The sequence below is a fragment of the Apis florea genome, unplaced genomic scaffold (genome assembly GCF_048593485.1).
Source record: "Apis florea isolate Af1SG1 unplaced genomic scaffold, ASM4859348v1 contig_2897_pilon, whole genome shotgun sequence".
Lineage (NCBI taxonomy): Eukaryota > Metazoa > Arthropoda > Insecta > Hymenoptera > Apidae > Apis > Apis florea.
The window spans coordinates 3316219-3343460 of NW_028256665.1; the positions used below are offsets into that span (position 1 = coordinate 3316219).

General features: G+C 30.0%; 3 protein-coding genes across 5 annotated transcripts in view; 1 reads left to right on the forward strand and 2 right to left on the reverse strand.

Moving 5' to 3' along the window:
• The first annotated feature begins 562 nt into the window (after nt 1-562).
• The window catches only part of LOC100866504 (putative fatty acyl-CoA reductase CG5065), a 35435-nt gene continuing 8755 nt past the window's right edge, over nt 563-27242 (forward strand). Inside the window, exons 1-5 of one of the 2 annotated variants that reach the window (XM_031917496.2) lie at nt 563-617; nt 916-976; nt 1231-1399; nt 1717-1789; nt 2413-2484. The gene's annotated coding sequence lies outside the window, so the exon portion shown is untranslated. Of the gene's footprint in view, nt 618-915; nt 977-1230; nt 1400-1716; nt 1790-2412; nt 2485-20507; nt 20679-27242 lie in introns of those variants that run through there. The other variant, XM_031917499.2, reaches the window with a different exon arrangement.
• LOC105735943 (uncharacterized) lies at nt 3051-6503 on the reverse strand. Its single transcript, XM_012488704.3, has 5 exons — nt 6245-6503; nt 5969-6082; nt 5547-5669; nt 5356-5469; nt 3051-3356 (listed from the first exon to the last, which is right to left on the reverse strand). Exons 1-5 carry the CDS (start codon nt 6361-6363, stop codon nt 3353-3355), a joined length of 474 nt encoding a protein of 157 aa, XP_012344158.2. The 5' UTR covers nt 6364-6503; the 3' UTR covers nt 3051-3352.
• Nucleotides 11161-21387, reverse strand: LOC105735930 (uncharacterized). 2 transcript variants are annotated; one of them, XM_012488630.3, is made up of 4 exons: nt 21037-21387; nt 17852-17974; nt 13754-13871; nt 11161-13061 (listed from the first exon to the last, which is right to left on the reverse strand). In XM_012488630.3, exons 1-4 carry the CDS (start codon nt 21129-21131, stop codon nt 13011-13013), a joined length of 387 nt encoding a protein of 128 aa, XP_012344084.2. In that variant the 5' UTR covers nt 21132-21387; the 3' UTR covers nt 11161-13010. The 2 variants fall into 2 exon arrangements, with proteins under 2 accessions (XP_012344084.2, XP_031773363.2); XM_031917503.2 differs by having other exon boundaries at nt 17852-17971; nt 21037-21386.

Genomic DNA, 27242 nt, shown 5'->3' on the forward strand with positions numbered 1-27242 from the left:
TCAAATAATGCTCACTAGATGGCAGTAATGGAATCATTAGATATTTCATAAAACACAAAATTTATGTAAAAAATATTATTTCATATAATTTTGTCAAACCTCATAAATCAGTATAATAATTATTAATAAATTTATTGTTTATTTAATATAATAATTAAATTATCTTTCTATTTTTATAAAATAAAATTTATAAAATTTTATAAAATTTTTATAATATTTTAATATTAATAAATTATTAATAGATATTGATTATTATATTAAATATATTATTATTACAATTAAATTGATTAGATTTGTCATTAAATCTTAAATTTTTCTAATTTGTTTAATTTTTATTTTTATTAAATTATTTTCAATAATATATCTTTTATATATTACTTTCAATAGTAATATATTTTTAATATAATATAATAAAGGTATATTATTAATTAATTTTTATAAAATTTTATATTACAAAGATTCATAGTTAATAGTATATACTTTAATTTTCGCGCGAATTTAAATGTTTAAGGATTCGTACAGTTTCAGCCAATCATAAAATTGCTTACAAAATTTATGCACATGGTGTCAGTCTAGTGTTGAAAATCGTGAGGACATGATGTGTTATACTGATAGAGGTGAGTAATTGCGTAGAATTTCTATTGATAGGCTATTATATTACGATTTATAGATTATAAGTAGTCTCATGTGATTAATATATATTTATTTAATCATATATTAAATATTATTTTATTAAAATTGTATTTGGAATCTTTCTTATCGTATTACATTGTTTATTTATTTGACATTTAAAATTACCGGTAATTTGTATTATAAATCTTTGAGTCACGAATTAAGTTAAGTTATTATTTTATTTTAATGTAATTTTAATTTTATACATTTATTTTATTTGACAATTTTGATTTTTATTTTTAGAGATTTAATTGTCGAGATGATTTTGAAGATATAATAGTTCATGTATACGCCATAATGATTGGTAAGTTTTTATTTATTTTAAAATAAAAAGATACAATTACTGTAACTTTTTTTTATCTTCTTATACGAAATGAAATAAATTATTATAATCAATTTTTTTTATATCTTTTTCTTACTTTCATACATATCTTTCTTCTATTTTTACATATATTTCCCAAATGCGTATATCTATCAAGTCATATATTATTCCTATATTTATTTGTTTTGATATTACATTCAAGTTTGAAAACATTTCTTATAATAATTTTTTTGAAGAAATTGGCGATTTGCATCATATTACTCTCGATATATTTCGACTTACCACCGATGAACATTCGAGTTGACGAACAGAACTCTCTCCAATTTGTAATTCGATATATCGAAATCATTATGCAAGATGCCATTCTACTATCGAAAATTGTAACGTTCGGATATTTTTCTTCAGGTGAGAGACTTATCTTTATAATAATATTCATTTCCATAATTATTTCTTTATTTTTTACTATTTTACTATTTTATTAATACGTATTTATTCAATAATTTATTGAATATTTCTATAATTGATTTATTGTTTCATTTTTTTTTCCTTCATTCATTTATATGACTATTATATGACTATAATTATTAGAGTTAGTACTTTTTATTTTAAATTTTTAAAATAAGCATGATTTTGTTTAATGCAATATATTGTTTTTTGTTTCATATATTTTATATGATATATTTTATACATTTATTTTAAAGATTTGATTATATTATGTGCAGATTAATAATTGAATGCTGAGACACTTTCATGGCGGGAAAAAAGGATTTCAATATGGATGCCAAAATAATCGATGTAATAATTTATCTTTTGTTTTTCACAATCTTTTACAAAGAATAATAGTTCGATTTTTTTTAAATCAGAAACAAAATTTAAATTTTGTTAAAATTGTTGTTTAAAAATTTAAATTTTTAATTTCTTTTTATTATTGATTAATGGTGTAGATTAAGTAGTTTAACATAAATATATTAATTATTGGGAATCCTAAAATAAAGCTTCAAAAAAATAATTTTTTAATAGTATTTTTTTCACAAACGCTCGGAAAGAAAAAGGAAAATATCAAAATAATATTTTTTTTATTCTTTTTTTATCTTTTAATACAGTTTTAACTTATTTTAGAGAATATTTATGATCGCGTGCAATACGATCTAAAGTCAATGCTTGTTCGTAACAATGTTTTCAATATTTTCTTAAACAATTTAATTTAATTATATATATGTACTTTAATTTAATTTAATTATAATAGTTATTTGCGAAATTAAAGCCAGTTTGTTTGATTATAAATAATATTTAAATAAACATGTTAATAGTTTTTTTTTCATTTGTAAATATTCATTTTAACATATTAAAGCCAATATATTAATTATTGTAATGTTTAAATTAAATTAAATTATAATGTTTCATTTTTTTTTTTATAGTTTTCATTTTTTTCTATTGCTTCTTATGGGTTACTCAACATGGATAGCATTATAGATTCTTCGCATCTATTGGTGAGTTGCATGCATTTTGATTTTTTTAATCACTCAATCATGTTAGAATGAAAGATCCGAATTGATACGATTGATTATATAGATTTTTTTCACGAATACAATGACTGCTATTTATTATATCTATAAGTAATAATATTTTTTTTCTGTGTTTTATTTATTACTTCAAGCTAGATTTTCTTGTGCATCGCATTTCTATTTATGAATATATTTTTAAATTCATTTTTAATTTCATTTTTTTTTTTTGATTTTCAAGGTTTTATGTTCGACATTAAATTTATTTAAAAATGAATTAATTTTTGTGTAAAAAATTGAGATGTCATAGTTAAATAATTTGCGGTAATCTTTATAAGATAACTGTTCAAAACATCTTCATTTTAATTTTTCAAATAAACTTATAAAATTTTCAACTTTTAATTGAGTAATTTGGAAATTTTTTAGGATTATAATTAAAAAAAAAAAAAAAAAAATTAAGAAATGTTCATTTCACTTATAATTTTAGAAATAATAATTTATATAATAATTAAAAATCGAACATGAATTAAAATTTTAAAAGTAAACAAATTTGATTTGTATTCAATAAATATTTATTGTTAATAAAAAAAATATTAAAAGATATCTTACAAAAAAATTGATATTCGGTTTGTCATTACATTAAATAAATAATCGTCCGATAATTATATAAAGTATATAAAAGATGATGATTTTTAATGAAACTGATTCATGATTCGATGATAATTTTTCACAACGAGACGATACATCAAATTTCTTTGTTTTCTTCTTTATGCCAGGGTCATCCTTTTTTGACTTGATGTATCTTCTTAGACAAATAATAAATTCATTCCAATATTATTTGTAATTTTCCATAGTCTCAACTGCAAAGAAAAAAAAAAGATATTTTAAAAAATATTTTATTTTATAATGAATAATTTCTAAATTATTTAAATTATAAAACTAGAATGACTTATTTAAAAAATAATTGTAAAGAATTAAGAATATAAAGGAATTCAAAATTTCTATGTTTTCATTATTCCAACAATGTAAACAATGGAAGTCGTTTACGAAGGACGGAAAATATCGTTATTATCTCTTGTTTTTATACCAAACCTCCCTGATCCACATTGGAGAAAACAACACAACATTTATTATTTTAATTGTGCAATGTTATCGAGACTTAAAATATCAATGAAAAGGCAAATCAATCATTGCAAGTAGGTCTCTACTATTTTGACTATATCTCAATACTACAAAGATCATCGAGTTTATCTAGCGCTACAATTTACAAATTGACAATTTTCTCAATGAATGTTATAGCATTCATTCGAGATTCAAAATATTTTTACTCGATGCAAATGTTTTGAACGAGGATGTAATTACATATTGCATTTTAAAACATCATTATCGTTGATAGCAATGAATTTAAATTTTGTTTATATTATTTCTATTGAACTGTGACATTTTCATAATTATTTTCACAAAATTTTATTTATTGTTATATTATCATCGAATGAAATATTGATTTATAAATTTTCCCATAAATTCTTTTCTTGAAAAGGAAAGGTATATATAAATACATTATATACAGAACTCAAAAATTTGCTTCCAGAATGTTTCTCGCTCGTTTATCACCATTTTCGGCAATATTTAAAGCCATTTATATTTCTCTAGCTATAAGTCTCTCTTATCTCAATTTCGACAAGTTCTTATCGTAAATATGAAAAATACTTGTCACTTCAAACAGACTTAAATCAATTAGATCCGCATTCCATTCCTCGAGTTCCGCACAGTAGGCATTAACTATAGTAATTCCATTTATGATAACATGCGCATATACCATTGGAAGAATCAATCAAACCGATACGAGTCAATTCTCATTTCTCAGGTATACAATATTATACAAGCTTCTTATTACAATTTAAAAAATAAAATTATCACTATTAATTTCACGATACATATTTACCACGTAACGTATTGTCACAAGAATCGTGATAAAAATTTTTTTCGTGGTCTAACATCTTTAAAAACGAAAAAAAAAAAGGGGGAAAATCAAGGATTAAGGAAAATGGAAACGCGTGCCCGCAAGAGTAATCTCCAATTATTAGACGTGGTATCGAATTATTTCTGATGCAAATTGGAACGATTACGAAACGGCCGTGAATGATAAAAGTTCGTCTCGGTTCAAATATATATATATATATATATTTATATATTTATATATATATATATATATATCAAATATATATCTGGGATAACATTACGTTTTTCTTACATCACGTTTACGATCCTCATGCACACGTTCTCATCGCGAATTTCGAATACGTGAATGTGATCTTATCGCGAATGAGGAAGATAGAGAGAAATGGAAAAGAAAAAAAGGATGGAGATGAAGAGAAGAGGAAAAAAAAAAAAAAAAGAAAAAAAGGAAATCAGTTTCGCGTGGCGCAGTTGATTTCTTTCCAGATTTCTTGTATTTTTTTTTTTTTTTTTTTTTTTTTTTTTTTTTTTTTTTTTTTCAAAGATGGAACTTCGGAACGTTTCGATTCAGCAGTTTTACAATTTTACGCGAAATAGTAAATATATCGAATGCGTCACAGAGGACGACGCATGTTGATTACTACGACAAATTTCACGATTAATTTCACGATACTCTATCTTCTTGCGTTAATTAAAAGTTTAAAGTTTGATTTTTTTTTTTTTCTTTTAATATCGAGCGATAACAACATTTTTTTAGAATTAAAATAGAATTTAAAGTTTTCTACATTCTTGATTTGGCTTCTTCGTTTATGTTTAAATTAAAATATTTAACAATCAACGATTGATTGTTTGTTGAAAAAAAAATTATATAAATTATAATTGTCATATAATTTAATTTACCTGATAATTGGATACGCAGCATTTCCTTTGTATCCTAATTTGCCCGATAATCTGAAGAGTTTCTGCAGATTCTTCATGTTTATATCGAAGGTGGATCGTTTTTTGCGATCATTGCTATAAAATAGATTAAAAGTAGAAAAATCGATATATAGGATTATCTTTTAATTTTTTTTACTTATATTATTACTCACGTCTTGCTTGATTGCGATTGACGCCCTCCCCTGATCACATTCATCAATTTTCCCGTCATTTTGGAAAGCGCCATCAAGGTCTCTAGCTCTGCTCGTCTTTGATCCGATAATCGTTTGTATCGTCTGCATGCGTGATAAAAAATTTATTTAAAAAAAAAAAGAATAAACTTGAATAGGGTCAATCTTTTTTTTGCGCGAACGTTTCTTTATCGTTGGAGGCGAGATTTTTTAATTTGCTAATCGAAGACGCGCGTTGGTTTACTATGACGAATGTTAATTAAAAGATATCAAAAGGAATATCTTTTTCAATTCGAATAGAAATTGGGACGAAATATTTCATTGAAAATTAAGGTCTCTATAGTTCATTCGATTCTATTGAATTTTAATTAAATATATTAAATAATTGTTTAAAAAAAACTCACTCTTTACTCGCTTCTGATATTTCTTCATTCAATTCCTCTGCCGCACCGATCTCTCCCATTTTCGAAAAATTTAACAACGTATCGTACATGCTCATTGCGTTTTCGCGCGCAACTCTACGGATAAATATAAAATTAATTCTTCATGAATAATTTATAAAATATTCAAATTATTATAAACCCTTATAAATCGCAGATAATAATCTGCTTAAAAATTAAGAAGATCCAATAGACGAGCAACATTCTTCTTCCTATAAATAAACGAAAAGAAATATTTACCTTTCGTATACAGGGTGTGCACACACGATTCCATTCGCGTAAAGCACCCCGAATATCGTCACGATCGCCATCCAGGTTTTTCGATCGGAGATCTTTCTGTCCACCGTGTACCCTCTCATTCTTTTCACGGCCAAAAATACTACAAGAAAATTCGTGATCGAAGAGAAAGAGAAAGAGTCGAAAATTTTCCCGCACAAAATCTTCGAAGAATCGAAGCGTACGTCGTTTCGATTCGTCCGATTGTTGCTTGAAACTGTAACGCTATGAGGCTCTGATGGCGCGTATATATGTGTTCTTGCCTCGAGGTATCCCCACCTCCTTCCTTCTCTGATTCCTACACCCCCTTTCGTGATTATCTTTCCAATGTGTTAAACGTTCCTTTCGCCGTTCAAGCACCACGATAAATCGGCACCAACTCGATTCATTCTCTATCATTTTCTCCTCTTCTCGTTTTCCATTCTATCTCTCGCCATCAGGATGTCAACGCGTACATTCGTTGAAGGCCAGCTTCGAATGGGTTGATTCTAGAGATGGAAGTAATTTAAGAAGTTGCGTCGACGCAGTGAACCGAGATGGAGATAAAATAATCGTGCAACGAACGAAGATAGAACTGTTACGCTTTAATCTATGAATTTCAATTTAGGTTTATTCGAATTAACGAACAATCCATCGATTTTTGTACATCCATTTCGTTTTTAGAATCGATGAAACTTATGAAACTGTGCCTACTAAAATTGTTTAATAAATCCTGTAAATATACGCTGATTATTACTATTGGCGATCCTGTTCATTTCTTTAATCGTATATCACTGCACACGTACGATACAAAGAATGAGAAAGTGTATGCAGGATCGGAAATCTGGAGGCTGTTTTGCAACCGTTCCTCGAATAATTGCACAAATGGAAGAAAATTTTCTTTCTGCGTAGTATTCTTCTATGCAATATTCCGCGTTATTACAGCACACAGTCGTGACGATAGTTTACACGATAATTTACAAAAATTCTTAGATTATCTACGGAACGAACTTGCGTTTTTTTATAAAAGGATAGCCAATTGGATCTTAGCTGCGTTCGATTCGATCGAAAGATTCGATTTCGTTCGATGGAAATTTTTAATCAGAATTTTGCGCGACAACGAAACGGGTGAAAAATAAAAATTGTAATTCTTATTCGTCCAAAAGCAATAAGCTCTTTCTCAGTTCGCCTAATATCTTTTCTTATAATCTTAATAATCCTAATCTCAATAATTTTCTTCAGCGTGCATCGATCGAAGGGGTGAGAATCGAATGAAATTTTTAGAGAGAATAGGAATATCAATGCGCACAGAGCGATGATTTAATACTTCGAATTAAAATTTTACACACGTTTAAACTAAATTTTCATCAAGCTCCAGTTAATTCGTGTTGGATCCTTGGATTTTATCTTTTCCATCTTTGACCCGAAGGAAATTTTTCATTTCGATCTTTGTTCTCTCCTTTTTTTACAACAAGCAGTGGCATTCGAGAAAAATAATATTAATATCAGACACGCGACAGGAAGAAAACTTGCTTGCTTATCTCTTGTAATGACCTTTTTTTCTTTTTCTTTTTCTTTTTTTCTTCTGCATTTTTTCACGATAGTTTTACATCTGACGCGAACGTGAAGCTCTCTCGCGTACCCAAACGTGATATCGAACACGGTAGTGGAAGTAGAAGAGGACGAATATATATGAATGAAACATTTCGATAATTAGTTGATTCGTCATGATACTTGATTCATACGATATACGTAGTTTTCCCTATCACGTGTCTATCAGAAAAATCATGCATGCTTCTCGTGCAAAAGATTTCACGCGAGAAATTAGAACGCTCCTTTTCATTCCTTCCTCGAGTTACGATCGAACCTTTCGAATAATTCAAGTTTCTCGAATTTAGATTATATTTTTGCATCGAGTTGTAATTCATTTCCAAAACTAATTATCCTCTCGTTCGATTCGAAGCAAATTTGAAAACGAAGTGGAGATAGTCGATGATCGAAAAGAAAATTGGAAATTTAATAAAGTATTAATAATTGATAAGTTTTTTGCCGAATAAAATTTAAAATGAATGAATGAAACGTTTTTAATTATGGTTTAATTAGATATGCATAATCTATCTTTCTAAGGAAATATCTTTCTGGTATCTTAAGAGGATTTTCCTCTCCGATATCATTGCCTGTAAATATTAAATTAATCGATGATTCGAGGATATCGATCGAGGATTAAATCCGGTGGTCAATGAAACGCCAATCTTGTTGAATGCCGAAAATGTGTAATGGAAACGTACTTGTGCCGAACGAAGATAGAAGAATACGTATTTCGTTTTTTCTAATTCTGTAAATATTATTGATACGTCATCGTTGTTTTTCTTCTTTTGGATTATTTTCTTTATTTTCGGGTTTTTACGATCTATTTCTAGTCGTACGATTACGATCCATTAAATATTTCTTTCCACTTTTCTTAGAATTAACTTTGATAATTTTTCATTCTGTTTTTAAAATATCTCAATACCTAACTTTGTTTTTTTTTCTCGCTATGTTTGCATACAATACGACGGGGAGAAAGATAAAAAAAAAAAAACGAAGTCTGATTTCTTTTAATTGAAATTAAATAAATTGTTCTTTCTCGATTCACAAATTTCTCCATTTGAGAGATCGAATCTCAAATTTACCTGTATACTCCACAAAATATCTTTGTCATCTTTCAATTCCTTTTATTTTCACTAGAATCATTCGTTGCTCGAAAAAGAGTTAATAATTAAAGAAAATTTATAACTCAATGCCAAAGAAAAAAACTAAATTTTTCAAGTTAACATTCCTATAAAAATAAAAAACACTTCCGATCTCCTTGAAATCAATCATTCTAATATTACAAGTCAAAGTTTCTCAAAAATCTGTATTATCTATTGCAAATCCACTTCTATTCCAATCATCAAAATTGCCATTATATTCCTTCGTTGCTCTTCATTTTTTTTCTTACCAAAAAAAAAATTCTTTAAAAAAAAAATCACCAAAAAACCTCTACAAGCACATTCGACAATCTCGCCAGAGCGGAGAAAAGAAAAGAAAAAAAAAAAAAGAGGAGGAGAGCGAGCAAAAAAAAAAATAGAAGAGACGAGATCAACGAACCATTGATCTACCTCATTATTACGAGAGACTCGTATAGAAATAAAAGAGAAGGCAGAGAAGGAAAACAAAATTTCGAGGCAAAACACAGAATCGGTACGATATTCGCTTGAGAGCTTTTTTCGCAATCGATCCGTGGTTTTTAAAGACAGGAGGATGATGAGCGAAAACTACGTTTTACGTAGCGAGAGCCGATAACCAAACCATGCTAATCAGAAATTGAAAGGATTGTGCAACTTTGGAGGCCCGTTCCATTCGATATCCACACGTACGCGCTCACACACACACACACACACAGCTATCGTACTGCGCAGTAATAAAACTTGCGAAATCGTCCACCCACGCGATCTGTGTGTGCGTATTCGATGAAATAATTTTATATCTGTCGGTCACGCTCGCCACGAATGAAACACAAGAGGCATACAAAGTCAAACGAGAACATGGAGGAAAGTGCAATTTTGCATCGTTTCGCTTTCCTTCCCGTCCCAACTTCCGCTTCTTCGAGACGATTGCGAGTCGGTTTCCGGGTAGAAAGGAACGGTTTCGATTCACGCGTGACGAAATGGAATATCTCTTTTCTTTTCTATGGTGGATGATTATCCTCTGTTTGTGAATGACAGTGTCAAAGATAGACGTTTATTTATTCTTTTTTTTTTTTTTTTTTTTTTTTGTGAAAGATAGATAATTGTGAAACGATTATAATTTTTTGATAAACTTTTTTCTAGTGATTCTAATAGTACAGAGATATTTGCCATTTTTATTAGCGCGTTATTAGCGTGTGGGTAGATGGTGTTCCTCGTATCGAGATAATACTACTGAAATTTTGTAATTTTCTCGTGAAGAGATTTTTTTGTTTTTTAAATGGAAAGTATTAGAGTGGAAAATTGTATCATGAGTTATAGTTACGAAAGATGATTTTACGGTAAAAGAAAATTGGGGAGGGAAAATGGAAGAAAAATTAGGGGGGAAGAGAGTTCGTTCGAGTCTGTTTAAAATAGAGGGGGACTTATTCCACTAGCTTTTTCACTGATAGTAGTACGAATCGTCTTTTAGTCCGACCAGGGAACAATTCTGAAAATAAGGTTATACGTGAATAATATTTTGCGCAATAATAAAATTGCAAATATTAGGATTAATCGTATTTGACATCTCACGAGTATACGAATATATACTGCATAATAATTTTGAAGTTATTTAAAATTTTGTAACAAAATTTTTACATACGGTTTTTGATTATATTGTTATTACCTACCAGTGTTAATTTTAAATTAATTGTATTATCAATTTGGAGGATCTTTTTATAGACATTTTATCGATATTTCTGTTTACATTTCATATTTTTCGATCGAAAGTAAAAAATTTATTCGAATCTTTGGTCATTTAAATCGTTCGAATATTGGAACAGAATAGACATCAAGATAAACATCATATTTACCATCAGTATGTAATAATTCGCATAAAATTTCTCCAGAGGGAGCCTCAGATGCGTATATTTAATTTATCATTTAATTTAAAATGAAACGATATATAATTTTAAAGATTTCATCCCGTAATGGAAATGTAATATCTGTTCGAGGAAAGTGACAGGAGGGAAGTGTAAGTGAAAAGAAAGAAAAGAAAAATAATTTTTTTTCTCGTATATAGCTGATTATTATTTTTATTTCATTGAAATAATCAAAATAATTACGCAGAATCGCAGAAAAATAACGAACGAAACTATTTCGAATCCATCGATTATGATTTCGAGACGAATCGAAATTACAGATACAATCGTATTGCAGAGTTATAACATTGTCTTTAATACTTTTTGTCGGTTTCTACGATAAATAAATAAATAAATAAATAATTAAATTAGAAAATAAAGAGGATAAACGATGAACACATATACATACACATAGATAATATTACATAGAATTTGAAATACGAAACATTCAGATATTTCTCCGTGAAAAGTTTAATTAATGTTAACGACCTGCGAAATATCGTTGACATTAATTAATATTGCAATTTTTTTTCTCGCTCTCTCTCACTCTTTCTTGAATAAATTAATACAATGTAACGATAATCAAATGTATGAAAAGTGAGAATCCAACAACAATTCTTAAATTCTTTCAAATCTTTATCTTTTTTTTTTTTTTCTTTTTTCATTCCAAATTTAATTGTTAAAATATTTAAATGTTATTCCGTCGTTGTGATTAATTTTTATCTCTGCTTCTTCGACAATAATAAAATAACACGTTTAATGAAGACGATGAAAAAATCTTGTTTACAATTAATCGCAAAAAACGCAAGAATAAATAATTCTTTCCTTTCCTAATAACAATCCCATATAACAACCCTTTCGATTTTCATTTTTCTTGAAAAAATTTTACTTTGAAAAATTTAAGAACCGTTGCATTATAAAAACGATCGACGAGAAAAAAAATATGGAACAGAGATATAATCGCATTTAAAATGAATCTTCTTAAAAATGTCTCAGATTTTTGTAAAAGAAAAAAAACAAAAAAAAAAGAGAGAGAACCATTATTCGAGTTCTATCTATCGTTATAAAATCCATCCGCTTTGAAAAGATGTAACGGAGCCTAAGATTGTATCATTAAATAATTATTAATCAAAACATCGAAACATCGCGAGATCGTGAAAGTAGGCCAGTAATTCTCCATTCTAATAAATATCACTCGTCCTTCGTCGCACCACAAATTATTCTTAAAAACAATGCAATTATAAAGATAAATTATTAAATCAAAAGAGAAAAGAGAAGAGAATGTGCACAGTAGAATCGTCGATTATCCAAATCGAGGTTATACAAATAACCGATTATCCGAACACAGGATGAATCATTTGACTATCTGTGCTTGGACTAACAATGTTTACTTTCTTCGTCACTTATCCTGCAACGTTGATCGTAAAATTTTAATTATTTTTTTTTTCCCCTCTTTTAATTTTGCAATAAACATTGTTTAAAAATTGCTCGATTTTTAATTCCTTCATAAATTTTTTTTCTGGATCAATTGTTTAAGAAAATTTCCCTTCCAATTAATTCATATGCACGAAAAATCAACGTTCTACTGTATATATATACACACTATACGTTTCTCTTCGAGAAGAGTCGAAGTAATAACAGTCTAAGATCGATAAATAATAAATAGACAATAAATAAGTTATAAATCTATGCTAAAATAAAATAAATTATAAATAAATAAATAAGGAAAATGGCAGATGTTCAGGAACGAATAAAAAAATCGAAATTAAACCACGATCGAAATCGAAATCGATAAATACTTATCGAATACGATTTAATAGGAATTTCTTTCGTCATCTTCTTCTTTTATATATCTCCTGATTAATTATTTAGTTATCCTAATAGTTTCTTTAATTTCGGACGGAGGACAGTCCGTAATACTGTTTGTAGGCGGTTTTTTAGGGTCGAGAGATCGCGTATAATATTTTTCTTTTTTTTTTTTCTCTCTCTTAAACCTTTTCTTTCTGCTCTTCTTTGTTTTTTCTTCGTTTGTTTTTTTTATCTTTTCTTCTTCTTCTTCTTCATTTCCTTCATTATCCCTCGCTCTCCCGACCCTGTCTTCGTGCTCGCCCTGTGATCCAGCGCGATTTTCGTGTTTTGAAATTAAATAAGTGAATATTCGTCGCTCCCTCTTCGTCGACTCTCCTTTAATTTCTGAAATAAAAGAAATGAATATTTTTAATGATTAAAACTAATCGAGAGATCAAGTTTTGTTAATTTTACGTGGAATTATTATTATTATTATTTTTTGGATTAATCTCGCGATATTTCGTTTTCCAAGTTTGAACGATGTGTTTCCAACATCGTGATAAAATATTAAAGAGTTTCGTGTTACAGAGTGTTAATAAGAAAATTGTAAGTGTGCTCATTACGTGTGAAAAAATAGATTTATCATGAGAAAACGGTGCACTCTTTGCATAAAGTTCATATGGCGTGGATACGAGGCGCGTGCCATCGATTCATTTTATTTCTCTTTCCTCGTCTAATTATCGCTGTGATTGATACGATACAATGAAAGAATTACGCGAGCACATGATCATATTTCGAGTTATATAATAATTCTAATTCGAGAATTGTAATTAATTCTTATTGAAGAATTATTTTGTACATCGTCGATCGATCTTATTCGAGGAGGATTTTTGCAATAAATTATTTCATCGTTCATATATTTTTTTTTTTTTTTTTTAATTAAAATTTCAATCGTGACAAACGTATCTTCGAGATTAAGTAAATAAAAGATTTATAAATAGAAAGAAATTAATAAAGATTTTTTTTCAATTCTATATCAATTGTAGAATATTAGAAATACATAAATTATTAATGTAATTTTTAATAATAAAACTTACCACCGGTGACGAGAGAATATTATCCTCGTCGAGCAATTCAGGATTGTTATTAATGATTTGCATGACACGTTGCAAAGTTTCAAGTCTGTTATTGATCGCGGATCTTCTTCTGCGACCTCTGTCAACAAAAAAAGCGACATCGATTAAAAAAAAAAACGGATTGATTAGATTTTTTCTTTTCTTTTTTTATATTTCTTAGAAATTATACGATCGAGAGCAAAAAGGTAATACGAATCAAAAGATGTCGAGTGAATTGCAATTCGAAACGGAGAATGGAAATATTCATACGAATAATTCTTTTCTCGTTGTCTTTTCTCCTATTCAAACAATGAAAAATTAGAATTTTCCACGATTTCACTTGTCGAAAGTATTTGAAGAAGTAGTTTAATAAAAATCCTATCTACTTCACATGGCAATTAAAAAAGAAGAGATAATTGTTAATTAATGATCTTAATTAAAAAGCAGCATCAAATTCTTATGCAATGATATGAAATTAATTCGCACAATATATCTATGTAACACGTTTAATTAAATATTCTTCTACCAATTCCGTAATAAATATTCATAATTCTTCGAAATAAAATAAAATTCCACGTGAAATATTTTAAGAAGAGAGAGAGAGAGAGAGCAATTTTTAATCGATTAAAATTTCAATCTCTCGAATTCGCATCTCGCGCTTAATTTGCAAATATTGGGTAGTTATTTCGTCCACTTCATTCGAAAATTTTCCAAGGAAAACGTATTTATTTCCAATCCATTCATTCGAAAATTTCGATTAAATAGAAAATTCGACTCGTCGTTGGTGGATCGATCGCGTCGTAAATTTTGCTCGAATCGCACGGCGCAATGTTTGTAAACAATAACGCGCTTCCCTCCTTCGCGACAAACTCGGCAGTACGATGACGAACGTCGACACGAAAGGAACGTATGCCGCGATTCTCTTAAAATTTACGCTTTATATTTTGAATAAGCGTTATTACGCGATGGATTTATATATATATATTTTACGTTTCATCTGTAAAGTGTATATCGAAACAATGAAATATTTATTTAATTATATATTGTTTACGTTCATAAAATTTTTCAAATTCACGTATATGCCACAAAATTTTATTTATGCGTTACAAAAATCAATTGACAAGAAAATATAAATTTTTACTCTAACGAATATATATATATAATTTAACATTTAACAACGAAGTTTGGATGGAGAATTAAAAGTAAACGGCAGGAAAGTAAAAAAAAAAAAAAAGAAAGAGGAGAGACTGAAAGAAGACTTTTATCTTCCTCGTGAAAACTGGTAAAATAAATTCGATTCGATGAACTAATGCAAACACTAATACTTGAACTTTCATCTTTCACAGTATGAATCATCCTTGATACACATTCGAAACGGCCCTTCCTCGGAAAGAATAGAAGATCTTTTCATTTGAATAAACTAAGAAGAAGCGAAATAAGATTGACGATTCGATTCGACGTTCTTTATTACACCATTTACACACGTAACGCGGACGAGAGGAGGAATAGAAATGGATGCAGAGGCGAGCATTTCCTTCGTTCTAGATAGCGTAGAGACATTGACGCGATCGAAACCCAGTAAAAGATAGAATTGCTCGTTTTATCTCGGCTCTAAGCAAATTTTCGCTGGTTAAATTTCGTCGAGGCAACGTTTGAATAGAAATTTATTCGGATGGGTATCTCGTGGTAGAATGTAACCGCGTTACAAGCTGTATTTCCTCTTCCTTTGCCTTCGTTCGCGCGATATTATTCCATCCGCACAATAAATGGATATACACGAATATCTTGAATGGTTTCGTTTCGTAAACACGATTTTAAGGAAAATATTGCTACGATGATAATCAATGAACCGATAATTTCAATTTCGCTTTGCGTTATTCAAATGGAAGATACTCGCTCAGAGCTCGAAGAAATGTAAAATTGAAAATTATAAAAGAACGTTTTCTCTATTGCTTTTTCTTTAGTTTTTTTATTAGATGGATTTTTATAGATTTGTATTTGAAGAGTGGAACGAGGATGAAATTAGTCGAGTAAGTGTGAAATTAAAAATTACATATTACAATCGAAAATTATAATCAAGATTAAATAATTGCAGGTGAAATTTTTAACTATGGTTATAAATGTTCGTAACTATATTGAAAATAATATTAATAGTAATTAAATATATTAATGGGATAAAAAATGGAATGAAAATATAAAATTATTGTTTTTTAATTTTTCTTTTTTCATGAATTATTTTATAAAATTGCAACAGAGCATATATTTTATACCATTCAAATTATGAAAATGTTTCTGAATGTTTAAAGCATTCTGTGATATTTTATTCTCTTTTTATGAAAAAGGGTGTTTTACAGCACGATTATTATCAGTCAAAAGAAATAGCCTAGAAAAATGTTAGTTAAAAGGGAATAAGAGGGAATAATATCCATCTCGCATTTCTGTTAATATAACTTTCGACATTTGTGCTCCTGTTTTTAACTTATACAGCTTATAAATAGGGAAACGTTTATTTTCCAACTCTATTTCTGCAAAATACCAGAGTCCAATCTTGAAACAATAATAAACTCGTTGTATCGATATCCGTTCGATACAAATATACACATTAACAGATGAAGAAAATTTCTTCAAATTCTAACTAATTCGATTCCAATTCTTTCAACGAATATTATTATTACGTGCAAAAATTAATTAACAAAATATTGCACAAATTACCCGAGAATTAAACTACTTGATCAACTCGTGTCAATTTCAAATTCTGCCCAACACGGGGGAGGCAGAAAACTATAGAGAGCCAAGGAAAACGAGAAGTCTTTTTCCACAGAAGAGGTAATAAAGGGTTAATAAAATCCACGACCAAGCTCAAAACCGTCCTCTGAAAACTATCTCTCGGGACTGACTTCCGGTCTCACGCGCCATTTTTTTCTCATCCCTCGCCACCCATCATGGTGATTTCCACCCTCTCGTGGCGAAGCAACAAGTTGAATTTCAATTCCCTTCTCCCTCTCGACGTGCCGCGCATACCTCCTTTCCTTCTCTTTCTCTCCGTTTCTCTCCGTTCAACGAATTATTTCCGATACGGAAATTCGTGGATTAAAAGAAGCGCGCCGCCCTAAAAATAGAAGATGTTTGAGAAAATGTTCCTCCTCCTCCTCCTCCAAGAGAGATTCCTGAACCCAGAGTCATGCACGGTTGCATCACATGTTCCTTCTTTTTTTTTTCTTCTTCTTCTTTTAAAATAAAGATTAGTTATTTTCATGACCATCACATTGTGTACTCTATGCCATTCTATGATCTTAGTAAGAAATGGTCATCAGTTTCGCGTCACGAGGTTTTTTCATAGTTCAGAGTTTCTCTCTCTCTCTCTCTCTCTCTCTTTTTTCCGCGTTTGCGAGGAGAGACAGGAAAATTCCACGAGTCACAGTTATTTTGACAACGATGTAAAAAGGAGGATTCTTTCGTGGAATCTTCTCTCGCGTTCGCACCGTTTGAGAAATAGATTTTCCAAATAATTTTAATAATTACTTTAATTAATTCAACGACGAAGGTTAAGATAATTATGCGTGGATTAAAAAAGTCAATCCTTTTTCGTAATTTTTTAATCGAGTCTCGAGAAATATACCGTGAATTTGGAACACGAGATGAAAGGGAGGAATTTAAAGGAAAAGATGGAAATTCTTATAATTAAAAAATCATCAAATTTAATTAGATCAACAGTCGAAAAAAAATGAATCTATATCTCGAAGACGAGGAATACATTTCGACAAATCGAAAAAGAAAAAAAAAAAAAAAAAAAAGAATTACAAATACAAATTAAAGATAGAAAAAAAAAATTAGTATTTTTTCTATCGTTTATTTTTTCTTCTTTTTTTTTATTTTTAAACTGTCATTTTCGACTGGCGCTCGTAACAACGAGTGCAAGATTTTTCGTTTAATCCGAACGATAATTTCGCAGACGTAGCGGGAAAGAGCCGTAACACATAGATAATTTCTCGACTTGTTGGCCGATAAGAGCCGGCAAATAAATCAACGGAGATAGGGGGTCGTGTTAAATTAATTGCGATAGGTTAAGTAATTACTCACATCTTGTCTGGATCCAACACGCCGAATGCAACTGGAACCGTCATTACTTTCCCCCTCACGTTCTTCAATCCGAGAAGTGTCTCTATCTCGGCGAGCCTTTGATCCGATACCCGCCTTTGCCTGCTGCAAAACGCATTCGAGTAAATAATCAACGTCAATTATCATCTTTGACAAATAATTGCCATTCGATCGTGAAGAAATTGGTAAAGAGAAATTGCGAGTGAGAAATGTATAGATAATTATTTACAATTATTGTATTATTATTTTATCTATTATATATTATTATTATCGCGTTGAAATTTGATCAAGTAAGTCTTTAATTCAGAGAAGGAGAGAAAGAAAGAAAGAAATGGAAGAGGACGAAAATTTGGACGATTTTTTATTGTTGGTTTGAATTTGATTCGAATGAATTACAAAAAAAGAAAGAATGATAGAAAAGGAAGGGATGTTGATAATAGTTGATCAGATATTAGTTGGATAGTAGAAAAGTGATTAAACTAATTTGGAGAATTTAGATAATCGTTTCCAGTTATGAAATTTGATCTGAGAAATCAGAAAAAATGATAAGAAGAAGGAAAAAAAAAGGAAGAAATGATTAGATGAATGTGATTGTATTTTTGATTTTTTACAATTCTCGATAGGTTTAAGATAGATGGATTAAATATAGAATCGTTATTTTATCTTTATCGATGGTATGTATATTTTTATATCATGAATTCGATAAATATACAATAATCGATAATATTTTGCATAAGTGGATAATAATTATTAAAATCGTGTCCTCCAGCGAAATAGTGAAATAAATAAAATAAGCAGAGATTGGAAGAGGAAAAAAGTAGCGTAATAGTAATAGAACGAATTGAGAGAATTCCGTTACGTTTTTCGAGTTTATTAATTAATTTGAATACATTTGAATAGATGAAAAAATCGATTGTAATTCTAATTAACGACAAAAAGAAGTTTCTAAAATTAGATCTATTAATTCTACTAAATATGTAAATAATATTCACGTAAGTGTAAATAATGATTCATTGCATAAATCCTTAAAACATGTATAAAACAAAATGGATGGATTATACGATTGAATCTCTGTTACATACATTATGTAACATCTAAATTCAAATTTTAGAATAGTTTATTATTAAAATTGTATTGAAAATATTAACATTTGCATTTGTGCAAAATTTAACCATAGAAAAAGAACCAAAGTTTGCATAAAGGATGCGCGAAAGGATCATAACTTCTGTCTAAGTTCCATCTGTTTGATCATAAAAATTATGATGCTCCAATTTAATATTTTTACAAGATAAAGAGAGCCGATGATTTCTAATGAGAATCAATTGTAGAAAAAAAAAAAAAAAAAAGACAATAAAATTATCGTTAACAACATTTTCTCTCTTTCTCTTTCGTTTCTGAACATTATCAATCGACACTGGAAATTTCAGAAAATTTTCATAATTCTCTTGCACAATGAACGGCAACAAACTCAATGATAAAACAAACAAACTGTACTCATAAGTAAATTTTATGCATCATATGTCATCCGATTATACCATTCTACGTAAACTGGTGCAATCGTGAAAGACAAGTTGCAACTTGCAACATTATCAGTCGACTAATATTATCGCGCGATAAATCGTTGCGCAAGGAAGGGATCCACTGGTGTAAAAAGATCCACAAAGATGTCGGATATATAAATACAAACAAACAAAAAAAAAACACACAATAAATAAATAAATCGAAAATATAGAAAACATTTTTCAATTTCCACTCGAAATCCAAATTTCATTCACCGTTCTCATTAAATTAACCAGCATTGGAACATGTCGCGATTCTCTTTCATCATTTGTCGTAAATCGTGACTTGCGAATAATAGGAAGTTACGTCAGTTAATGTAAACATTCGCACGTAACAGATGCGATGAAGAACTCGGATCGAAAGTCGAGTAAATCGATTAATTCGATCGAATTGGCGAAACGCCCGTTGTGCCTCGGTCTCGATTCCAACCTGTTGCGAATTCCTCTTGTCTCCTTGGATGTTGCACGTTTATCCTCGTTCGCGTATCCTCGTTTTTTCTCACCTTCCGAATTCATTAATATTTAATCGCTCCTTCGCCTATTCTCTCACCGCGTCGTACGCGACACGGTTTATTTGTACTTATTTATAGTCGTTGAATTTGCGAAGATTAAATAAAAAGTTCAACAAAAATATCCGTATAATTATCCGTAATCGACGAATATCTACATTGTTTGTCGAAAAATTTACGCACGGATACTTGTAAAAAACAAAGAACAAATAAATAGTTGAAAATAATTGAACGATAAAAAGATCTTATAAGAAATATAAAGTATCTCTCGACAAAAAAGAATTTGGAAGAATCAATCCGATATATGAGATAAGAAGAGTGGTTACGTTAAAAAAAAAAAAAAAAAAAAAATCCCCTTTGATCCCTCCTTCGTATCCTTAATCCTTGTCCCTTCCCGATTATATGCTGAAGCTTATACGCGATAACGAAGAATTCATATTCATGTATCGATAATAAAAAAAAAAAGGAGTAAAAAAAAGGAAAAGAGGAGGAAAAAGAAAAAAAACTACGACGGAGGGGAGTGATATTGGAAGCTATATAGGATATAAAGCCGCGTTTATCCTCAATTTTGTCTTGTTAATTGGTATACTAATCTCTCGTAACGCGTGTACGTGGAACGGAACAAAGCGATCTTTCTAACGCGTTATCTGCGGTTCCCGCCAGGAGGAGAGAATCTCTCGAGGGGTGGAAAAAGGAGGAGTTCGAATAAAAATCGTTGGACGACTCGCTATCCTGCGGATGGTATACTCTGATTTTTTTATATCTGTAAGACGCGATCTCGAAGAGGATAAAAAGTCGTCGAAAATAAATCGATAAAGATAATCGGCTCGATAAGGATCGCGCCTCGATCGAGTTTGACGTCGGGATTTCGAGGAAGGAGAGGATTTTATTTTATTTTATTTTTCATTTAACGAAAAAATGCGTACTTGATGAGATTAAAATCTCGAAATATATCTACTGGAACGATCTACTTTCGATTTCCAGATGCGTAAGTTTAACGAAATTTTACTTATCGGATATTCCAAGGAAATATATCCAAAAGTGGGGGGAAGGAAAAAAAGAGAATAATACCCAAAAAGACGGAAAATCTAACACTCACCTAAGCAGGGAGGGTGGTCTGGCGTAAATCGTGTCCGGCATCAGGATCGCGTTTAGAGCGCACAACACGAGCAACGTGGTGTACAAACCCGCCATTCTCCTCTCCTCCACGAAATAATTTGAGTCCAGAAAAAAAAAGAAAATGCACGTTCCTTGTTTGTCTCGATACTATCACGCACTATCACGCGCACTTCTTCAACACAAACTTCGTTCACAGAATATATCGGCACGTTGTACGAAACGAGGTGTATTAACCGTCTTATTAACCACTCGGTTTTCTCTCTTTCTCTCTCTCTCTCTCTCCCCTTATCTGGATCTGGCCCTATTCCTATGTCGCTTTTGTCTCTTTGTGAACTGTAACGTAGCTTCGCCCGCATATATACGCGAAGAAGAGTACCGGCTTCGCCCCTCCACCGTATACCCCCTCTCGATCCCTCTCAATCCTCCCTCGCGTTTCTTTCCCAGAATCGCGACCCTTTTCCCTCGATTCCACCTTCTCCCTTCTTTTTTCTTCTTCTTCTTTTTTTTTTTTTTTTTTCTTTTCCACGCTTTCGTTGCTCGAAACGAAAGAAGGGAATTGGAGGGGGAGGGGGAGGAATGGAGAGAATTTTGGCTTTTTTTTTTTTTTTTTTTTTGAAACAGCTTCGTGAATTCGTGTTGTGATTTCTCACGTAACCCAAGTCCGCTTTCTGAATTTTTTCGAGGATTGCCGCGATTTTTTTCGATACTTTTCGAAACGCGTGATTTATATCGAGTCTTGAAATTTTTCTAAGATGTTGGATGTATATATATATATATGGACGGGTTTGGATCTGTTGAATTTTTTTCCTTTTTTTTTTTTTTCCAATTAGAGGAAAAGTTTGCGTTTTTTCTTTATTCTCGCGATCGCTGTGCAAATATTCGTGTAAATCGTTTTTCCTTGGAAACAAAAGACGTGGAAAAGGATGTTTTTATATTTGGATGTACGTGTGGGATTTGGAGATGAATCTTTGATGATTCTTGGATGGAATAGAAATAGATGTGACATAAGAAAAAATTGGTTTAAAGGATTAAAGGGTTTAAATTCGTTTGATTGACTCTGATTCGATATTTTATGGTCTATCCAAAAAATGTCTTCCACTTATCTATTTATTTTTTCTTGTAGAGAAATCGATAGTGTTTCATAAAACAATTATATTTCTCGAAAGATATATTTTTTAATATCTTTAAATTACAATTGGACAAAATTGAGTAATACCGTCCCGAGTAATTGCGCAATAGGATCTTTATTCCTGGTCCAAGAGAAGAGATGGTTTAAGATCTCGTTCGATGGATGAATCATCGAATAGATTTAGTTTTAAATCTGTTGATGAGATCTAGAGAAGGGCCTGAAATCGGCGATACTCGGAATGTAGAAAGTTTGGCCGGTGACGCGCGTTCCTGTTGGAGCCGTGCATTCGAGGAATTTTTTGATCGCTCGCAAAATGTAAATTAATTTTCTCTTTCCAACTTTTACATCGTTTAACGAATTAACAATAAGATAAAGATTGTTCGATTACGAGTACGATTTAGACAAGAAATTTTATTAAATCGTTAAAAATTGCATATTTCAGAAGAGACGATTGATCGAAACAAAATGTTTAATCCGATAAATTGATCATCCGTTTGTAACAATGTTTGGACAATATCGTTTATTATGTACGTGTTAGAAAAGAGCGAAATTTTTCGATCGATGTATCAAATTCTACGGATCGGAGAAAAAAAAATGAAAGAAATTTGGCAAATCTTGATAGTCGATATGTAATAAAATGATAAAGTTATTCATTTATCTTGTTGGACGCACTTCAACGTGTTTTCGATCGTGTAATAATCGGCGTCGAAACAGATTTGATTGCAACCGGAGTTTTCCGTTCCAAAGGTAAATTCAATTATCTGATGAAATTCTTGTAGAAAAAAAGAAAAAAAGAAGAAGAAGACAATTGGTTACGCGTAACTGTATTTCTGTATATTTTCCTTCCTATATTCTCCACACTGGAAATTTACACAATTGAAGAATCTGTTGAAGAATGATTTATAAATTAGTTCGAAACCGTCATTCGCGCGTCGGAATGCGGAGTTACGAATAGATGAAACGTCGTCCCCGAACTCGTTCTCCCCGGTTGTAAATAACACGATCGTGATGCAATCCCGTAGGTTAAGCTCTATAATCACTTTTGCCGTTGCAGCAAATATTTCCGATTCTGGATTATGTCGACTGTCTGAACTTTGTAATCTTTTTATTATACACATTGTACATTGAAGCATTTGTTATTTTTGCGCAATGTGATAAGTACGTTCGAAGAAATGTCCAATGATCCAAATTTACTAGCACCACAGGAATAATATCGAAAAATTATTTATCTCTGTATCTGAGATATATATAATTTTATTTCATACATATTTCATACACTGTACATGATGATACACGATCGATAAAATTAAATTGGAAAAATTAAGAAAATTTGACGAATTCGAATAAAAATTTATAAATTTTGGAAGAAAAATTACAATTCTTCTTTTTTTTTTTTTTTTTTTTTTTAAATATCTTCTTCGGTTCTATTTCAATCTTTCCACTTTAAATCGCACGCTAGATAGACTTCCCGTCCATATTCCAGATTTAAACCGACTACATTCCGAGGGGATTCCTCGATAATGTTTTCTTACTTTATAAATCACGTTTCTTACGTTCCAGCAGATCTGTTCATTCCTTGGAATCGATTGATCCGGAATAGCATCGATTAATATATACAATGGTGCAAGAATAACTCGTGTGAATCAGAGAAGTCTTTATCCGATGATTAATTCATTCATCAATGCACCATCGCTCGGGTTCAACTTTTATCTCACTTCCAAAAACAGATTTCTTTATAATCTCTTTAAATTCTTTTCATTTATCTCTTATCATCTTATTTTCATCTCATTTGCTTGTTTATTTTTCCTCCCCACTTTTATTCCTTTTTAAATATTTTAATAAATGGATGGACATCTCATTTGAAGATTTAATTATAAGAGATTGCGTACAGATTCGTATTTTCCTTAAATTTTTGTGCGTTGTTCGTAATTTTTCTTTTTTCTTTTTTCTCTTTTCCTTGTCGCATCTTCGTTTCTTCCAAACAGTGTATGAAAATGATTTTGATATATTATTTAAAAAAAATAAAAATATTGTTTCTCTCTATGCGATTCAAATGACGAAAATGACGAATTTTAAATAATCTGATAATGGCCTTCAAATGCGTGTTCCATTTGTATTTATCCTTTCTCTTTTCGTCGAATCGGTGATAAATAAAGAAACAATTCGAAGAAGAAATTCGTGATATCCGTAGACAACGATAAACAGGACGACTTATCCAAAAATTTCTGAAAACACCGTCTGAAATTTAAAAAATATTCGAAGAAAGAGTATTCGTATTTGCGCGCTGACCACGTGACTAAAAATTGGCCAATAGAATAGAACGAAATATAGGGACAAATAACAGGGACGATGAACGTGGTAAAAATCTCTTAAAATTTGAATTTGATCGATAAATTTAAAAAAAAAAAAAAGACGAGGTAAATCGCCTTGAGAATTATCATTTTAATTGATATAAATCAATTTTCTTGATTTTAACCTTAAAGTTACGAGATATTATGCAGAATCGAATTAAAAAAAAAGAAAGAAACATAATTTAGTTTTCTTCCTTTTTATTTAAATCAGTCAATCGCAATGTACGATTAAAATCAACCCAACAAACGTTAAATCAAAATTCTAGAAATAAATTCTTTTTTTTTTTTTTTTAAACGATAGAGAGGATGTTTTCAAAAGACTCATATATATATATACGAATAATTCGCGTAATTTTACGTCATTCACGAAAATCGAATCATTCGGCTCGTCACTGTTATTACGTAGATAGAGTGATTCATTCCCATACGTCGTGTACACGCTGTTCAAATCTTGGTTTTTTTTCTCGATATCGCATAGAACACGTGAACACGTTGGTTCGAGTATATCACTCTTGGTGGAAAAAAAAAAAAATATATATATATATATATACAATCACCGTTCTTTCGTTCTTTTACGTAATCCAATAAAATATTGAGTAGGCTTCTTCGATTAGATTCGATTTTCAATTCCAATTGGTGTTCCGTGGAATATTTTTGATAGTTTTACAACGGCAAAATTCCCGTGGAAACAAACTTTATTAGGAGATAAAGATTTAATCGCGACTGACACGATTCAATCATCATTTAGAAACGAATCATAAATCACTTCAGATAAGATATGTATCGAGTAATTAAATTAAAATTATAAAGGAAGAATATATGTATCACCTTTCGAACACGATCAAGTAATTTACGAATATTTATTACATTATTATTACATCAAAATCACTTTGGATAAAATATCTTTATATCTTTCCCTCGTCGATTTTTAACGATAATTAATGAAATACGTTCTCTTTGCCAATCGTGATCTTCTTCTAATTTTCGAGATATTTGCAAAAAGTGATCGTGCCATTATTGCAGTTTAAAATGTCCTTTGTGCGTCATGCGATAGCGTTTGTGTGCACAAGTGCATCGTCACTTATCTTACCTATGCATACGCGATGCTCTAATTGCTTTCCATAACTCGGAATATATAACGTGTTCAATTTGCAAGACAAATCGTTTGTTGATCGTTTATTTTCACTTCATTCGAAACATCTTCTGTACGTTATAGAATGATAAAAAAAAAAAAAATACGTGTGTTATTTTTGATCATTTTAAGAATTTTTTGCATTGTTTTGCCAAAAAGTTGTGTATCGTATTATAAATTAATAAGATAAATTTCAGATTTGAACGAGGCGAGGTTGATCGTGCGTTTTGGATAAAAATAATTTTTATTACAATTGTTAAATTGGAATTATTAGAAAAAGGATTTTATTAAGATGTACAAGAGACACGTGTGTTTGCCAAATTTTGAGGATGAAAAGAATTCGAAATACTCGAATCAATTACCACGAGTCTTATATTCGAGGCGATATCATTTTATCGGTTTTTGTGTAAAATTATACTTATATCGTGTATATAATAATAAGTAATATTCATTTCTTTTGTTCTTCTTAATGCCACACGTGAACACGAGATACATATTTTTGGCAAAATAAATTTTCATCCGCTGAAGTTTGAATGTTTCGTGATTGTAACTTATTGGATTCGAAATGGATTCGAAAGAAGTGAAAATGAGATAAAAATTTTACACATGCAATGTTTCTTTCTTTACCGATTGTTCCGATAACTTAATAATGATTGTAATTTAAAATTAAAATTTAATTAATGAGATTTATTATGAAGATGCATTAGAATAAAAAAAAAAAATAATAGCATAATTATAAAAAGAGTCATGTGATAACGTCTTTTAACATCAAAGATCGTGCAGATATCCATTTGATGAATTTAGAAATCGATATTATAAAACTATGAGTATATTTTTACGAATTTTTTTTTTTTTATTTAATTTTACCATTCATCACACGGGGAATGACAATTTTATCATATTTAGATGAGATACATATTCCACTTCTGATAATTACATACACGTGTCATTTGACAATTGTTATATTTTTACCATACGTGTCTGAGATGACATTTGCAATTTTATCAAATGTAAAATATTCACTATTCACAATATCACATCACTGAATCTGTGAAGCGCAATGCGTGATTTGTTCACGATAATTTCACGCTTTGAAACGAAAAACGATGGGACTATTCGACGCAAATAAATTCAAGAATACTTTCATCGTGTAATTCTCTTGTGATCGATGATTGTGATGATGATCTATTCTTATTTGTCCAAGTTGGTAAAGTAAAATAAGATAGTGGAAATGTTTAATGTTATTTTTTATTCATGATGACTTGATCTTGATTGATCTTTAATATCAATTAGGAAATTATTTTTTAAAATAAAAAAAAAATTACTTACATATACATATAATTGACGTAAATAATCTGTCATTCATCGATAATTATTCAATTTGAAATTCTGAGCGGTAATTTTTTCCTACTCTTCAAATGATATATTCAATTCGATATTAATGAGATATTGGAACTTGCACAACAATTTTTTTAAATACTATTAACAAGCTTTTTATATTCAATAATATTCATCATACTAATAATCATTAATAAAAAAAAAATATACAAATAACAAAAACTCGTAAAAATCGG

Coding starts and splice junctions, on each gene's coding strand:
- LOC105735943 (XM_012488704.3), bottom strand. CDS start 6,363: ATGAGAGGGTACACGGTGGACAGAAAGATCTCCGATCGAAAAACCTGG. Junction 5,670..5,968: donor ATATCAGAAGCGAGTAAAGA/GTGAGTTTTTTT, acceptor TCACGCATGCAG/ACGATACAAACGATTATCGG. Junction 5,470..5,546: donor CAATCGCAATCAAGCAAGAC/GTGAGTAATAAT, acceptor TCTATTTTATAG/CAATGATCGCAAAAAACGAT.
- LOC105735930 (XM_012488630.3), bottom strand. CDS start 21,131: ATGGCGGGTTTGTACACCACGTTGCTCGTGTTGTGCGCTCTAAACGCG. Junction 17,975..21,036: donor AGACCACCCTCCCTGCTTAG/GTGAGTGTTAGA, acceptor TGCGTTTTGCAG/CAGGCAAAGGCGGGTATCGG. Junction 13,872..17,851: donor GTGTTGGATCCAGACAAGAT/GTGAGTAATTAC, acceptor TTTTGTTGACAG/AGGTCGCAGAAGAAGATCCG.